This window comes from Penicillium riverlandense (assembly GCF_028828495.1).
Source record: "Penicillium riverlandense strain IBT 135883 chromosome Unknown utg000011l_segment0_segment0, whole genome shotgun sequence".
NCBI lineage: Eukaryota > Fungi > Ascomycota > Eurotiomycetes > Eurotiales > Aspergillaceae > Penicillium > Penicillium riverlandense.
The window spans coordinates 380,338-392,123 of record NW_026643201.1 but is presented as its reverse complement, the minus strand read 5'-3'; the positions used below and the strand labels follow the sequence as shown (position 1 = coordinate 392,123).

The following is an 11,786-nucleotide window of genomic DNA, read 5'->3' as shown; positions in this document are numbered from 1 at the left end:
GGCTCCCGCTGATTAGCGGCGGGGCGACCGCCCAACCCAAACCCTGGGTTGGTTCCCTCACTTTTTTTTCCCTTCCAGATCTGTTGTTGCCCACCCGCTTGTCCCTGGACTCCCTGTCCGGTCTTGTTCTTCTACTTGGGTCCTCTTGGTCCTGTTTGTTCCTCTTCACTCTTGGATTCTCACCCTCCTCTTACCGCCTTCCTCCTGCTCTTCGGGGCTGATTACTCGGCGTTTGGTGATTTCTGGCGCTGGGGTGTGGTGCGATAATGGATGTCACAGCCCTACGAGACCGCATCCAGTCGACGCTGGACGCAAATGCGGAAATTCGTCAACAGGCGGAGCTGGATCTGAAATATGTATGTTGTGTGTTGCTGGACAAGCTGCTGGCGGGGCAGCGAGGGAGGGAGGGAGAGAGACATAGAGACAAACTAACACACGTGGTGCCCCATTCTCTAGGCCGAAACGCAGCCCGGGTTCATCAATGCCCTACTGGATATTCTGCAGGGGGAGCAGAATAATGCCATTCAACTGTCGGGTGAGTACCGTTGCCTCGAGGGCGGATTTTTCTGTTAGTTTTCGCTGACTCCCTCATTTCGCACAGCCGGCGTGTACTTGAAGAACCGCATCACCCGAGGATGGTCACCTGCCGAAAACACCTCCCACTACCAATCGAGAATCCCCGCAGAGGAGAAACCGGGGTTCAGGGAGCGCCTGATTCCCGCTCTCGCATCCGCACCGGCCAATGTCCGTAACCAGCTGGTTCCCCTCCTCCAAAAAATCCTGCAGCACGACTTCCCCGGGGAATGGCCGGGATTCTTGGACTTGACTCTGCAGTTGTTGGGTACCCATGAAGCCAATACCGTCTACGCGGGCCTGCAGTGTCTGTTGGCCGTCTGCCGCACGTACCGGTTCAAGGCAGGAGAGAAGCGCGATGAGTTTGATAAGATTGTGGAGCATTCGTTCCCGCAGCTGCTCAGCATTGGATCTAAACTCGTCGATGAGGAAAGCTTGGAGGCTGCGGAGATGCTGCGCATCGTCGTGAAGTCGTATAAGCATGCAATTTATGTGAGTGCTCACCATCCAACCCCAATTCGCATCCATTCTGACCAATCCCGGGGATTAGTTCGAACTCTCGCCGGCTCTCCAAACTCATCAGGCAACTGTTGACTGGTGCACCCTGTTCCTGCGAATCGTTGCCAAGACACCTCCGGCGAACGGAATGGGAGATTCGAAGGAAGAGAGGGAGCTGAACCACTGGTGGAAGTGCAAGAAATGGTCATATGCCAACTTGAACCGTCTGTTTGTCAGGTAAGTCCTCTCTCCATTGGTCCCCAACTGGGTTGCAAGCCTGCTCACATTACGCCTTCGCGCGGTAGATACGGCAACCCTACCACCATGACCAAATCCTCCACCCCCGACTACACGCAGTACGCGAAGACCTTCATCAGCACATTCGCTCCCGAGATCCTCAAGGGATACCTGCAGGAAATTGACAAGTGGGTTTCCAATACCCAATGGCTCAGCACGCCGGCACTCTCCTATACCTTGGCCTTCATGGAGGAGTGTGTCAAACCGAAGGCAATGTGGGATCACTTGAAACCGCACATGGACAACCTGATTGCGCACTTCGTTTTCCCGATTCTGTGCCAGTCGGATGAGGACATCGAGATGTTCGAGGATGACCCGTCGGAATACCTCCACCGGAAATTGAACTATTACGAGGAAGTGTCGGCCCCCGACCTTGCTGCCACGAATTTCCTGGTCACCCTCACCAAGAACCGGAAGAAGCAGACCTTTGCTATCCTCACCTTTGTCAATGGAATTGTGAGCAAATATGAGTCTGCCCCGGATGACCAGAAGCTCCCCCGGGAGAAGGAGGGTGCTCTGCGGATGATTGGCTCCCTCGCATCGGTTATTCTGGGCAAGAAGAGCCCGATTGCGGACCAGGTCGAGTACTTCTTCGTCCGTCATGTTTTCCCCGAGTTCCGCAGCCCCCATGGATTCCTCCGTGCTCGTGCCTGTGACACTTTGGAGAAGTTCGAGCAGCTTGACTTTAAGGACCCCAACAACCTCATGGTCATTTACCGGAATATCCTGGAGTCAATGACCGATTCGGAACTGCCCGTCCGTGTGGAGGCTGCTCTTGCTCTGCAGCCTCTTATTCGCCACGACATCATCCGGACCTCGATGCAGCAGAATATCCCGCAGATCATGCAGCAGCTCCTGAAGTTGGCCAACGAGGTCGACGTGGATGCTCTGGCCAACGTCATGGAGGACTTTGTTGAGGTTTTCTCTGCCGAACTGACGCCCTTCGCTGTGGCTCTGAGTGAGCAGCTGCGCGATACCTACATGCGTATTGTGGGCGAGCTCTTGGAGAAGAACTCCAACAAGAACGGAGAAGAGGATACCTATGGTGACTTCTTGGATGACAAGAGCATCACCGCGTTGGGCGTGTTGCAGACCATTGGCACCCTCATTCTCACTCTGGAAAGCACCCCTGACGTGCTCCTGCATCTCGAGACTGTTCTCATGCCCGTCATCAGTATCACGCTCGAGAACAAGCTCTATGATTTGTACAATGAGGTTTTCGAGATCATCGACAGCTGCACCTTTGCCTCCAAGTCCATCTCCCCCACTATGTGGCAGGCATTCGAATTGATCCACAAGACTTTCAAAGCTGGCGCGGAGCTGTATCTGGAAGATATGCTGCCCGCGCTTGACAACTTCATTGCCTACGGCTCAGAGATGCTCGTACAAAACCCTGCGTATCTTAATGCTGTGGTGAGTATGGTGGAGGATATCTTTACCGACGAAAAGGTCGGCGGCGTGGACCGGATCTGCGGGTGCAAGCTCGCAGAGACCCTGATGCTGAACCTCCGTGGTCACATCGACCAGTACATTCATATCTTCATCACCCTGGCCATGCGGGTCATCGATTCAGGAGAAGCCCGGACCAAGTCCTACCGGATCCACCTGATGGAGATGGTTATCAATGCCATCTACTACAACCCCGTTCTCAGTCTCCAAATCCTGGAAGCCAACGGCTTGACGAACAAGTTCTTCAGCGCCTGGTTCTCGAATATCGATAACTTCCGGAGAGTTCACGACAAGAAGCTGTCGATTGCTGCCATCAGCTCGCTCCTGACTCTGCCGGCGGATAGTGTTCCAGAGAGTGTTCAACAGGGCTGGCCAAGATTACTCCAGGGTGTGACAAGGCTGTTCCAGACCTTGCCTGCTGCCCTTAAGCAACGCGAGGACGCTACCCGAGAGTCCGATTTCACGCTCGAAGACGATGATGAAGACGATGAGGACAACGACTGGGATGGCGAAGTCGAGTGGAACGAGGACGAGGCTGAAGAGGCTGTGGATGGAGATGTAGCCGACGAGAGCGCCGCATACCTCGAGTTCCTCAACCAGGAGGCGGCGAAGTTTGGCTCGTTCGCTGATGATGACGACGACGATCTGGACGAGGAGAGTCTCCTCGAGACACCTCTTGACAAGGTGGAGCCTTACGGCATGTTCAAGCATGTTTTGCTGAGTACGTGACTCCTTTATACCTTCGCATGCTTACCTATACTAACACAATCTCCAGACCTTCAACAAGAGCAGCCCCAGCTCTATGAGAACCTGACCAAGGTCCTTGGTCCTGAAGAACAGCAGGTCATTCAGGCTGTCTTCCACGAAGCCGACGCCAAGGCCATGGCGGCCGCCGCCAATGCCGAAGCCGCCGCCGCGGCGGGCATGCAGTCCAATGGCAACCAATAGACTTAGAGTCGGCCTGGGAGGTTTACTACGGTTAGAAGCCTGTTGCCCTCCTTGCACATTGGTTTCACTTGGAAGGGTGTGCTTCTCATCCCGTCTCTACATGCCCACGAGCGATATGCCCTCAATTTCATGTTTAGATCATCTACTCGATCTGCTGATGCTTTTCTTTGCCTCTTTTTCTTTTTGTTTTCTTCCATCTGTCTTGTCCTGTCATGTCCCCCTCATGTCTCTGATGTATGCACAAAAGTCCCCCTTCTACCTAACCCCCCCGTTTCTCCCCTGCCCGCCTCCACTTAATTCTCTTCGATGCACAGATTCCCTAAAGACGAAGACTCTTCCCCATGGCAATATGTTTTCAAATCTGCATGAATTGTTGTCAACTTTTGGAATCGTAAAGAAATACTCACTTTTCGTGAAGCTTTTCGCAAGGCCATCTGTCGGCTGCGGATTGCGTTGCCTGAGTTTCTCTATTTATCAGAACATCAATATTTTCTGGTCTCCGTCGAATATACTACGTATGCATGCGGAACACTGTGTATTCGGTGTATAGTCTGTCTACTCATTCTTATCCAATTTCAAGTATCCGGACAATGCACAATAGAGACCATCACGTGACCAGTTCCATTATGCAAATGATGTCACTGGATAAGATAGACTTGACTTGACAAAGGATAGCTAGCCCTAATAATTAGGATACCTAGTGGATAGAAGACGGAACTAGCTTATGAGCACGGAATTAAATTAAAACGGCCAAGAACAAGAAGCGGGTAAATAGCACGCCTGAAAGGAGACGTCATCATGATGAAGCACCTGGGATGTTTCGGTTTAGGGTTCTTGCGGCTGATAACGTCAGGCCTGGACGTCAATTCAGGGCAGTTGGTTAAGCAAGTATTTAACCTTGAATATTCTTTTCTCTCACATAAATCAGTCTCTCTATCTCTACAATTTGATACCAACGCAGGGACTATCCACAAACTATACCTGCTACCTACCATACCAGCCAGTGAGTTGACCTCGTACCGACCACATTTGGTTCCCAACAAGCATTTTACACTGGAGCACCGTCAAGTATGATGGCTAACTCCATTTAAGAGGGAAAAGGTTTCAATCAAAAGAAAATGTCTGCCCGTCTCTCCGGCCGTCAATCCCCTCCCGAAGAGCGCCAAAGCGGCGCACAGCAGCGCGATCCCCCGGGCAGTGGCAAGACCAACGTCGGGGACCACCCTCCGTCGGGTTCTGCACAGCAGAAATCTGAAGAGCATAAGAAGTTCCAGCTGCAGAGTAACCCGGAACACCCGTTGGAGAAGATTGAGGCGGATAAGTATTCCAAGCGCGGTGCGTAGAGGGAGGGTATTGTCTGGGATGGAAATGGGAGAGATATTGTTCGAACGGAAGTGAGAGAGAATCTGTCTTGTTGATTAAGAGTACCCAAGAATGTGAAGTCGTTGCCTACATGGACTCCATATGAAGAAGATCAGTTGGAATACTAAGTCTATCTAATCTGTCTATGTGCTGGTCCACCGTTTCATCCATGATTCGATGTATCTCAGTATCAATCCCTCAGTAACGGGGTCTTTGATAAGGGCCAGTGAAGAGCAATCTTTGACTGTCCGGTGAGTTTCAAAGGTAAGACCTTGGACTTTGTCTTGCCGACCCTGTTTCGTAATGGCAGTAGCCGACTGTGGCTGACCATAACCCGCATACTTCGATCGCCAGAAATCGAGTAGTTTTATGCTTGGATTCTTCTCTGGATCCGGTTCACTACCCGCCAATTTCTGTAGCCATTCCTGCGGTGACACAATCTCAAAGCCTGGCAGAGCTGAACCTTGCTTCAAAACGGGGAGCAAGTCGTGCTTCCAGCTAAATCTTTGTGGATTGACCAGATGATACACCTGGTCGGCATCCGATGAAGGCTCGCCAGGCTTAAGAGCTAGTTCTGCAACTGTTCGAGCGCATTCATCGACAGGTAGCCAGCTGGTTTCCTCGTCCAATGCCGGCAGCGCACCGGTACTCAACGCACTGCGGAACATGAGCGCCACAGCTTCGGTGTCATTCCACTGCGCAGTGACGGTATCGCCGCCAAGCTGACCGATTCTCAGAACCCGGGCATGCATACCAGTATGCCGCATAGCGTTGCGGGTGATATGCTCCGTGACCAGCTTCGATCGCCCGTAGCCTGTAGTCTGTGCGTGCTCCAGATTCTCGATAGCGGTCTCTGGAACGGAAGCCGGCTTGGGGGTGTTGCTTGCGGTGCTCACGCTCGAGCAGAAGAAGAACCGCGCCGGAGTGGGTAGCTTGGAGCGCAGACAGAAATTGATGAGGTTGTATGAGCCGCGGATATGCTGTCCCTCAAAGGACCGCACGCCCAGGTTGAAGTTGACAGCCCAGGCACTGTGGATGACGCACGTCAGGGATGAGAGAAGGTGTTCGAGGACATGGGTGTCCAAGCCCAGATTAGGCTGAGACAAGTCGCTGGGGACTGCGCGAAGCTTGCCGGCCTCATCGTCGGTGAGAGAGATGCTGCGATCTGATAGAGCGTTCATCAGACGGGCACCTGCTGCAGCTTGCCCTGGTGCCCGTACCAGGGCCCAGATCTCGGACACTGTTGGTCGTTTGAGGACTTCCGAGACGATGAAAGCCCCTAGGTTACCTGTTGCGCCAGTGATAAGCACGATTTCCTTCTCTGGCTTTGCTGTCATGGTCGGGAAATGCTGCGTAAAGTGGGAGTATTTCTCGATCATCTGCCGCATAACCTGATATTCATCTTCCTCTTCATATTCTTCACCGGTGCGCAGCTGATACAAATGCTTCGCAAGAGCGCTGATGGTTCCTTTCTCGAAGACAATGTTCTGGCTTATATTTTCCCCTTGCTCTCCAAGGTCAAGATCACGCACAATGTATCTCCATATCTGTGTAGTCTGCAGGCTGTCGACACCAGTCGAGAAGATATCGGTTTGAGCAGTCGGCAGCGGTACACCGAGGTCGTCGCGAAACTTCGACAGTAGCCACTCTTCTAGTTTCGGCACATCGAGTGCAAGAGTTCCCTTCCTCTGACCGCTGCCTTCGAACTTGGCGTAGGCAGCTTTAATGTCATCCTCAAACAGCTGATAGACCTGAGCGCGAATGCAAGTTCCCTTATCCGTCTTAGGGTAAAGAACATCGGCACCCTTGACCACGACCAGTTCCTTGGGGATGCGGGAAAAAGTCTCGGCACGAGAATTTGCAGCCTCGACGGCGGGCCATATAGCTTCCAAAAACTCATCGTCGCTCATATCCGGTGCCTTGTCAGCAGCACGGAAGATCAAGGCCCCGGGAACAGTTCGCTGAAAGCCAAAAACAACGCACTCCTGCACGAGTGGTTCCTCTCTGACGCGACCTTCAATGGGGATAGGAAGCACCTTCTCGCCATTGACAAGGGTAATTCGATCATCCAGTCGACTCAGATACTTGTAATAATTGCTTTTTTGGGGGTCTGGGTGTCGTGTGAACAAATCAGCTGTTCTGAAACTATTCTCCGGATTCTTCGCGCTGTAAGGTGGTTTTGAGTTCGAAGGCCCTTTGCTTGGAAGACCGTCCAGCGCTACACATTCGAAGACTCCAGGCGATATTTCATCCATGAGAGTATGGTCGGCAACAGGGCGATGCAGGCGCATGTATTGCCACTCGGTATCACCTGGAGAGCGGAAAGAGGTCATGATTTGCCCTGTTTCAGTTGCGCCGTAGTTCGCAACCAGATTGACGCCCTGCGCAACAAGACGGTCGCCCAGATCATCTGGACAACTGGATCCCCCATACAACACAATCTCCGCTTTGGCCAACGCCTGTATGCCTTCCGGCTTTTCTGCCAGAAGTTTGATGACATAGGGCACGGCGCTAATTTGCTGGGGTTGGGCAATTTGCAGGGCGTCGTAGAGGTTTTGATACGTGACTGGGAGAGAATGATTTCCCAAATAAGCTGTCGCTCGAGTATAGAATGCTCGGCCAATCTCCATAAGTCCATGGGAGTGGAATAGCGGACTGATATTGAAGAGACGAAAGCCGAAACTCTTACGGAAATTGGCCAAGGACTGGAGGTTGGTCAGGAAGATTGGTTTCGGGAAGCCCGTACTTCCAGAGGAGTGCAGAATCCAAGCCATCTTCTTGCCCTCTCGCGCTGGATCCACATTTGGGCGCTCGAACCGGGGGAAGCTGGCCGGACGATTAAACCAGTTTTCTCGTTGCAATATCGAAAAACTGCTGCATCCGGGCCGCTCCATACAGATATCAGTGACCATCTGCTGGTATTGTTCTGCAATGATGAGCTGTTTGCAGTCTGCCATGTCCAGCAGGCGCGCGTAGGCTGGAGCAGTGAGACGAGTGGACAAAAAGAGCACCGCATAGCCAAGGCGATTGATCGCGAAGAAAGTCAACACTACTTCAAAGCTGGAGCCAGCAAGCAGAGCAATGACAGGTGCTTTATCCAGAGCAGGGTCCTAGGTAACAGTAAGTACTGGTCCAAGCAGCAATAGACATGGACCTACCGCTGGTGGGAGTCCTTGCTCCATGTAGTAGCGGACGGCGGCATCCGTATAGCGGTCGATATTACCAGCCGTATGCTCTTCAAAGTCGGCCGCTCCCCGGACAGGATAGCAAATTAATGGTCTTTGTGCTTCATCTGGCTGAGCAGCATGAGACTTGAGCAGGCCATCGATGGTCATGAACTGCTCGATAGGCGGATAGCCGGCGTGGAGAGTGCCGTTAAGCAGGCGAGTAGCAATATCTTTGGTTTGAGACGGTTGCACCACCGCTGTGGTAACAGTCTCAGAGGTTGATGCCATTTTACGTTGAGCAAATGACTTAGATGTCTCCATCGTGGCATTTAATATGTACTTATATGAGTCTAAATCCGAACCCCGTGGCCATCCCACGTCCGGGTGTGGGGGCTTTCGGATATGTATCCGTTTGAGCTTCTCCCCTTCCTGACCCGGAAAAAAAGCCTTAATTTAACATTCCCGCCTGTTGGAAGTCCATACCCACTATTTTTCAAAAGCATTTTTTCTTTTTGCCGGACTTTAATGAATTCTTTCAATTATGGGATTTGGAGTTTCTTCGTAGTTACCGGTACAATGCACGGAGTGTAATTGCGTCATACGCACTTAACTACGAAGGATTACAAGCCCACAAATTTTGGGAACGTAGAGGATATGGCTATCTCTATACCACGACTCCAGCAGAGCTATATGACAATACAAAAGTCTCATCTACTTAACCGAGGGATCTCCTATTCACTCCTCCTCTTCTCTTCTGTTCTATGTGATGTGCTCTAATAAACTATATGTAACGAAAAGAAGTGCACAGATATGTTTATTCGGTTACTTGATTACGATACCTCGCGAAACAAGTAGACAGACAGGAGGCGCGCGAGTAGTCAGATCACATCGTAAGCGTAAAGGCGTCTGAAAAGTTAACTACAACAAAAGTGAAACCGGAAAGACACAAATTCACAGCGCACATAGCATGGACATCATCAGCGTAGAATAAAACCCCAGCAAGCACTCAAGTCGGAGGCAGCAGAAGCACTTTTTCCAAATCAATTCAATCACGCCTTCGGCTCAGCAGGCGGTGCCGCACCAGCAGGCTCAGTTGCCAGCCCGGAGCTAGCAGGCTCGCCACCCGCAGCAGCCTCACCCTCCGTCTCACCACCCTTGCCCTGTTTCAGATCCGCCAGACGGCGTGCCTCATTGTGAATATCCCGAACCTGCTTATCAGTCTGCACATAGAAATCGCGCAGCTTCTGACCAGAGGGGTGGTTGAGCGCCTTCTCAAAGTACGAGTTCAGACCACGCCAGCCCGTCGCCGCCTTATCAGTGATGCTGTAGTTCTCGTCAAGGCCCTTCGCGCGCTCAGTGGCATTGAACTTTTTGTCGAAGTTGGTTAGCGCGTTGGTGAACCTGGTCGAGAAGCCGTGCTTCTGGTCTAGTGCGATCGCCTTTTGGATCGCGTTATCGCTGACCACGTAGCCGTGCGCTAGGTACTCGGCGATAATGCGCGAGCGAGGCAGGTCTTCCTGGGAGATCTCATGATCGCCTTCTTTGGTGGTCTCGCTGGCAGCTGCGGGGGCGGCGACGTCGTCGAGAGTCGCAGCAGCTTCCACGTGCACGGCAGAGGTGCCCAATTGGGTCTGGTCGAGGAGAAGAGCGGTCTTTGCGGCTCTGGATGGCGCGACACGCGTTAGTGAGATCTGGGTGAAACGAAACGGAGTGCGGGGTAGTTGGGAGAGGGCTTACGCTTCTTTCTCGAAGGTGACGCTGGCGGATTTCGGAGCGTCGGGCTCGGCGGACGAGGGGGTGATGGTCAGCGCAGTAATCTTGCCACTTCAGGATTGAGGATATTGTTAGTGAGGGATTTTGGTTTTGCGGGGTGCAGAGCTCCAAGGGTCTGACGATGACGTACCAGAAGCTGAAGAAGTCGCGGACTTCTTTCTCAGTGGTGGCGGGCGAGATGCCCGAGACGTGGACAGTTGTTTGGTTAGACATGGCGTAGCAGTGGGATGGTAGTAGACGATATGAGAATACTTTTTCAGGAAGAATGAGAGAGGAAGAGGGAGGTTGCAGGATAATGCGATGTATTTAATCAAGCTAGCAACGCCTGCGCCACAGGGTGACGTCGGCGGGGCTGCACCGCCACAGATTGCATATAGTTCATTGGATCCGTAAGAGTGAATGAATAATGTGCTTGCCTGCAAACACTGCCCGAAAGAAGAGAAAACCGCTGTCACAAATTCGAACAAGTAACAAAATAGAAATTCATGAATCAATCAGCAAGCGCACCTCCGACGACGCTGACGCAGATAACCCTGAGTCAGTTCCCCCCGGCAACGAATCAAGCTCCTTGTACTTTTTCAAGGTGCCTTCCAGCTCCCTTACCCGTTTCCGCAGCTGGTCATTCTCACGCTTGATGACATCCAGCTCCGACTTATGGTGCGCGGCCTCCTCGTAGCGTGCCATGGGATTCGAGGCGGGAGCACCGGACTGCGGCTGCGAGATCGAGTTGCGATACGGGTAGATTGAAGGACTATTCCCGTAATAAGGAATGTGAGGGTCGTTGTTGTGCTGGTATTGCGGGAAGGAAGTAAGTGAGCTGACAGATGGGCGCCGAGATGTTGTGAGCGATGGCTCGCGACTGCGCGCTCGGCGGGGCAGGTCAGAGTGGTTTCGGGAGGAAGAATGGAGATTAGTCTCGCGCCAGGGAGCGATGCCCGCGACGTTGGCGGCCATGGCACCCTGTGCGGCTTGGGCATTGGACCCGAGGCTGGATGAGGATCGGTGCCGGCGCGACCTGTTTGAGTGTGAGGAGGACCTGGCGAGGGGCGGAGAGGACTGTACTCCGTCTGCGCTGGATGGCTCGTTCAATGTCGAGGCGGAGGATGTAGTCGATGCTACCGAGGCTGTTTGTTGCCGCAGAAGAGACAGCTCTCGAGTCAGTCGGTTGACCTGGATCATATTAGCTCTTTGTTCTCATGGCATCGAGAACGATTTTCGCTTACCATTGCTTCTTGCTCCTTCTCCAGCACCAAATGAAGGTCTGAGGGTGTCAGCGGTTTAGGATGTCGGAGTGGCCCTGGCCATGTCAGCGAACGCCTAACGAATATTTTTTTCTAGAGTTCCTACCCTGTGCCGTGCTAGTGATGCCATTTTCTGCTGATCCGAGCGGCGGACTGCCGGGACTCAGCTGGAGAGGGCTCGTCGGGACCTCGCTGAGGCGCGACAGAGGGGAATACGACGCCAGCATGGCAGGCATGGCAGGCATGGCCGTCGTCACAGAGCGAGAGCGAGAGCCTGGGGTTATACTGGTGTTATCGGGGGCCATTGGGGCGATGAAGTCAATGACTGACGAACAAAAGCATCGGCGATGGGTTTGGTTGGGGGCGGGCAACGTCACGGTTCGGAGCAGCAGCAACACATCCCTTGCGGAAAAATATGCTGAAACATGCCCGAGGGGGAAAATAATGAATGGCCCCTGGACCGACCATCTGCTCGACA

At 52.8% G+C, this 11,786-nt stretch overlaps 5 protein-coding genes across 5 annotated transcripts; 2 read left to right on the top strand and 3 right to left on the bottom strand.

Annotated features, from left to right (window-relative positions):
- Positions 1-266: 266 nt before the first annotated feature.
- On the top strand, positions 267-3,765 carry N7474_010851 (putative nonsense-mediated mRNA decay protein (Nmd5); the record flags this gene model as incomplete). Its single annotated transcript, XM_057202261.1, has 6 exons — positions 267-356; positions 457-535; positions 602-1,065; positions 1,124-1,308; positions 1,377-3,538; positions 3,593-3,765. The coding sequence occupies 6 exons, from the start codon at positions 267-269 to the stop codon at positions 3,763-3,765; spliced, it is 3,153 nt and encodes a 1,050-aa protein (XP_057047545.1).
- A 1,118-nt stretch (positions 3,766-4,883) lies between these two features.
- N7474_010850 (uncharacterized protein) lies at positions 4,884-5,108 on the top strand (the record flags this gene model as incomplete). The annotated part of the gene is made up of 1 exon (XM_057202260.1): positions 4,884-5,108. The coding sequence occupies one exon, from the start codon at positions 4,884-4,886 to the stop codon at positions 5,106-5,108; it is 225 nt and encodes a 74-aa protein (XP_057047544.1).
- Positions 5,109-5,270: 162 nt separating this feature from the next.
- Positions 5,271-8,582, bottom strand: N7474_010849 (putative NRPS-like enzyme; the record flags this gene model as incomplete). The annotated part of the gene is made up of 2 exons (XM_057202259.1): positions 5,271-8,237; positions 8,286-8,582. 2 exons carry the CDS (start codon positions 8,580-8,582, stop codon positions 5,271-5,273), a joined length of 3,264 nt encoding a protein of 1,087 aa, XP_057047543.1.
- Positions 8,583-9,343: 761 nt separating this feature from the next.
- Positions 9,344-10,280, bottom strand: vip1 (putative actin cytoskeleton protein (VIP1); the record flags this gene model as incomplete). The annotated part of the gene is made up of 3 exons (XM_057202258.1): positions 9,344-9,956; positions 10,032-10,118; positions 10,198-10,280. 3 exons carry the CDS (start codon positions 10,278-10,280, stop codon positions 9,344-9,346), a joined length of 783 nt encoding a protein of 260 aa, XP_057047542.1.
- Positions 10,281-10,550: 270 nt separating this feature from the next.
- N7474_010847 (uncharacterized protein) lies at positions 10,551-11,613 on the bottom strand (the record flags this gene model as incomplete). Its single annotated transcript, XM_057202257.1, has 3 exons — positions 10,551-11,237; positions 11,291-11,364; positions 11,415-11,613. The coding sequence occupies 3 exons, from the start codon at positions 11,611-11,613 to the stop codon at positions 10,551-10,553; spliced, it is 960 nt and encodes a 319-aa protein (XP_057047541.1).
- Between the last annotated feature and the right edge of the window lie 173 nt (positions 11,614-11,786).